The sequence below is a fragment of the Alligator sinensis genome, unplaced genomic scaffold (genome assembly GCF_000455745.1).
Source record: "Alligator sinensis unplaced genomic scaffold, ASM45574v1 scaffold1118_1, whole genome shotgun sequence".
Taxonomy (NCBI): domain Eukaryota; kingdom Metazoa; phylum Chordata; order Crocodylia; family Alligatoridae; genus Alligator; species Alligator sinensis.
Genome location: NW_005842070.1, coordinates 2,533,380 through 2,537,459, shown reverse-complemented (window position 1 = coordinate 2,537,459; position 4,080 = coordinate 2,533,380). Strand labels below are relative to the sequence as shown.

At 44.7% G+C, this 4,080-nt stretch overlaps 1 protein-coding gene across 1 annotated transcript in view; it reads left to right on the top strand.

The window, feature by feature from the left end:
• The first annotated feature begins 2,541 nt into the window (after positions 1-2,541).
• Positions 2,542-4,080, top strand: part of CRTAP (cartilage associated protein) — a 30,910-nt gene continuing 29,371 nt past the window's right edge. The window contains exon 1 of the mRNA XM_006023606.1: positions 2,542-2,565. Coding sequence (XP_006023668.1) covers positions 2,542-2,565 — 24 coding nt within the window. The remainder of the gene's footprint in view (positions 2,566-4,080) is intronic.

Here is a 4,080-nt window from a genome sequence, read left to right as displayed (position 1 = left end):
GCTGCGGCTGGAGGAGCGCCTGCCCACGCCTGGGCCCCGCTATAGAAAGGAGCGGGGTCAAGGTGGAGAGAGAGAGAGCGGGGGTCCCGTGTCCGGGGACGAGGGTCCCTGCTACAGAAAGGAGGGGACAAGTTGGAGAGAGAGCTGAGGTCCTGTGTCCAGATGTGTGTCCCATCCATCTGTCCCCCACACACGGAAAGGAGGAGGCAAGATGGAAAGAGATCTGGAGCCCTGTGTCCAGTTGTGTGTGTGTCCCCACCACAGAAAGGAGGAGACAAGTTGGAGAGAGAGTTGAAGTCTTCTGTCCAGTTCTGGATTTGTGCATGTGTCCCTGCTACAGAAAGGAGGGGATAAGATGGAGAGAGATCAGGGGTCCTCTGTCTAGTTGTATGTGTGTTGTCCAATACAGAAAGGACGAGGACAAGTTGGAGAGAGTCCAGCAGAGGGCAGTGAAAATGGTTCTGGGGCTGAGGGACATGACATGTGAGGACAAGTTGAGGGAACTGGGCTTATTTAGTCCACAGAAGAGACTGAGAGGGGATTTGATAGCGGCCTTCAGCTGCAACTTCAAAGAGGATGGAGCTGGACTGGTGGTGGCAGGTGACAGGACAAGGAGCAATTGTCTCAAGTTGCAGCAAGGGGTGTTTAGATCAGATACCAGGGAAAACTGTCACATGAGAAGTGGGGTGAAGCACAGGAGCAGGTGACCGGGGGGGGGAAATCTCCAGACTCTTCCTCCGTTTGGAGCGGTGCTGGGCAGTACTCTCTCATAAATTGACATCGATGTTCCATTTTTTGAAGTTGGCTTTGAGGGCCAAGGCAAGGGAAGTTTAGGTTAGATATTAGGAAAAACTTTCTCACTAGGAGGGTAGTAAAGCACTGGAACAGGTTACCCAGAAAGAAAAATGGGGCCTACTTTTTTTCTGGGATTCCAGCCTACAAAGTTTTTTTTCATGGTATAGCATTGTAAAATATGATACTCTTTAGAGCTACTGCTTGAAAGCACGCTTTATCTGTTCAAGTGCCTTTGCTATATGTGGAAACTTGTACAAACCATAGAGCTGTAGCACTCATAAAGACATTTTTGCTCCACTGTTAACAGGGCTTTTTTGGTATAGCTTAAATCTTTTCTCACCTGAAATAAAGCAAACTGAAAAAGGTCCTTTTACACAGGAAGAAGCGTGCTAATGTATACACTCTTATACTGCATGGCTATGTCGGTCTAAATTTGTACCTTAGATCGTACCAAAAAATTGCTAAGGTCTTGTCTCCATAGGTAACTTCCTGTTGGATGGCAGTTAGAGGGCATGAGGTGCCAAACAGAGGCCATCCCTTTGAAAAATAGTCACTCTCCTGATTTTTAAACCAATACACAGAAGCCACTTTATCCCATACTTCGCCACTCATCCTTTATTCTTCTTGCCTTCATTATCCATTCCCCATGCAGTGGATTAAGAGTTTGCAAAGTACATATCAAATTAGTAAATGTACTGGTGTAAAATCTGTTCCTGCATAAGTGTCCCCAGTCCAGAACTGCCAGCAACTTATTTGTGTGTGCGCTCTGGGGGAGCACACTTGTCACCCTTTAAGCTACTACATTAATTCTTTTGATGGGACATATTAAGTAATGCTCTAGGCTATATAGGTTGGTGTCTCTTACTCATATGTTGTTTGAGTTATATATGTAATCTACTTCTAACTATTGCCAGTTTTAAGTGCGTGGGTTCTGCCTTCTAGGAATTTTACAGATAGAAATCACTGGGCAAGAACCATTTTCTGGGTTGAAGGTTTTTCTTAACAAAGGAATGTCTGCCTGTAATTCCCTCTCTCCCTACTCTCTCCATCAACACAGAGTAAAACTTTTTAGGATGAGTTTGTACTTGTGAACGGCAGAGAAATTTTGCCACGTCTTAGGTCCCAGGAGCAGACTTTTTTTTTCCTTGAGCTTGCTCCTCTTGCGGGCTGAGTCTGTCATTCTTCAATCTGCTGCATTTTTCTTTCTTTTTTTTTTTAAATGAAGCAAGTTGAGTCTAAAAAATAAATCCTAAACTACGCAAAAGATAAATAAATCTCATCCTACCAGCAAATAAGCTTGAAGCAGACAGCACAAGAGAAGCAGAAATGGGTATTTGACGAAACTGCAGCTGAGATTTTCCCCTTGCATTTAGCTATGTCTGAACGAGCACATAACTATGAGCAGGGCAGGAAATGCTGCTGGCTACATTCCAGGCATTTGACAGTTAGAGCTGACGAGCAGCAAAGCTAGATTTAAGGGTAATACTCCATTTCTTAGTATCTCAGTTTTTGGGGGGTTTTGTGGTGTGCTTGTTCTACTTTTTTTTGTTCATGGTTTTACAAAGTCTATTTGCATAAACTAATGGTGCCCAACCTTTTTGCCTGAGGGCTTGAGAAGTGGTGCCAGGTTTATCCCTGGCGTGGATCTGATCCACGTGCTCAGTCTGGCACACAGGGTGGTCACAGCCAGAACCTGATCCAGCATACAGGGCAGGAGCAGTCGGGGCTTGGTCAAGCCACGTGGAGATGGCCCAGGCCCAATTGAACCACGTGAGACTTGGAAATTTGGTGGCAGAAGAGTAGTGGCAGTGTTAATTGCCACCACTCCCCCTTGCTAAATTTCCAGACCCCTGGGGAGCCCTGCAGGCCAGATTGCATGGCTCTGTGGGCTGCATTTGGCCCACAGGTAGGGGCACCCCTGGCATGAATTGTTTCAACCATTATAAGGACCTCTTTGCCTATACTTGTTGGATCTTAACTTGTCATAGCATGGAGAGAGAATGATTTAGACCTATAAACATATTCAGTTATTTCTTTTTCTTTTTTTTTGGTTTAGGTTTTTTTGCCCCTGACACGCACAGTTTTAGGTTAGAAATGCATGTTTAGCTTGGTCAATTAAACAAGAAATCTTACCAAAGGATGCATCTATGCAGCTGCCATGTTGTGAGTTTTAAGCAATGTGTTCCTATTTTTGCTAATAGTTTTCCTCTCCCCTGTTACTCTGTGAATGAGCTCCACAGATAACAAAAGAACCTGTCAGACTCTGAGCCTAATACAGCACCCAGAGGTTCATGTGAGTAATTAGTGTGACCTTACAGAAGAACATGTTAATTTTTTTTTCCTTGTCAGTTTCATGAACTGGTGGGGAAAAATAAAATTATTTTTTCTCCGTTCTCTCTGATTAATAATCTTAGATTCCATTTGCAGCAATAACAAATGAAAGAACTGGGTGGTAACAATAGATCTGATAATACTGAACTGGGTGGTAACAATAGATCTAATAAGACTCACGTCGGCTTTATTCTGCTGACAGTTTGGGTTGCCCACTCACTGGAGCTGTGGCTTCATAAATTTGCTGTGTTTTCCTCTATCATCTTTTTTCTGGATAGCGGGTATCATTTCTTTTTCATGCCCCAAAATATAGCACTTTATACACTTTATAGAGTTTATTATAAGTTATTCAGACATTAAGTTGCTTTACTCATAGACAATGTCTTCTTCTGGGTCAACACTTAAAGAAACCAGAGCAAATATAATACTTCAATACAGGGGTGTCAAACTTACAACCTGCATGATGGATCAGGCCCCTGGAGCTGCTCCATCCAGCCAGCTGGACTACTGGCATGGGCCAGGAAATTAGGGCCATAGCCAATGGGGGCATGGGGTCTGGCATGACATCAATGGCCGTGATGGACATGAGGGCTATGCCAGCACTGCCCCACTCACTTCGCAAACTCTTGAGGCCACTGCTGTTCACCATACATCCACTTGACCGCAGCCGCTTGCCCTGCCTCTGCCATGGCAACCAACCACTTGGCTCACTGCCACCATCATAGCTTTTACCAGTCCTGCTGGAGCCATCATGTACCCTGTGGATCCAATCCACGTGGAGCCCCTTGGTCTGAATCCAGCCCAGGGCAGGGGGTGAGTTTGACACCAGTGCTTTAAAATTAGTTTAGAGTAGGTGGGCAATAGGGAGTCAAGTAATCTGCTATGATTGAAAATATGGCATGTCTGCATGCCTTGCAGTACACCTGGGGTATAATTTCAAAATGAGCGAACATT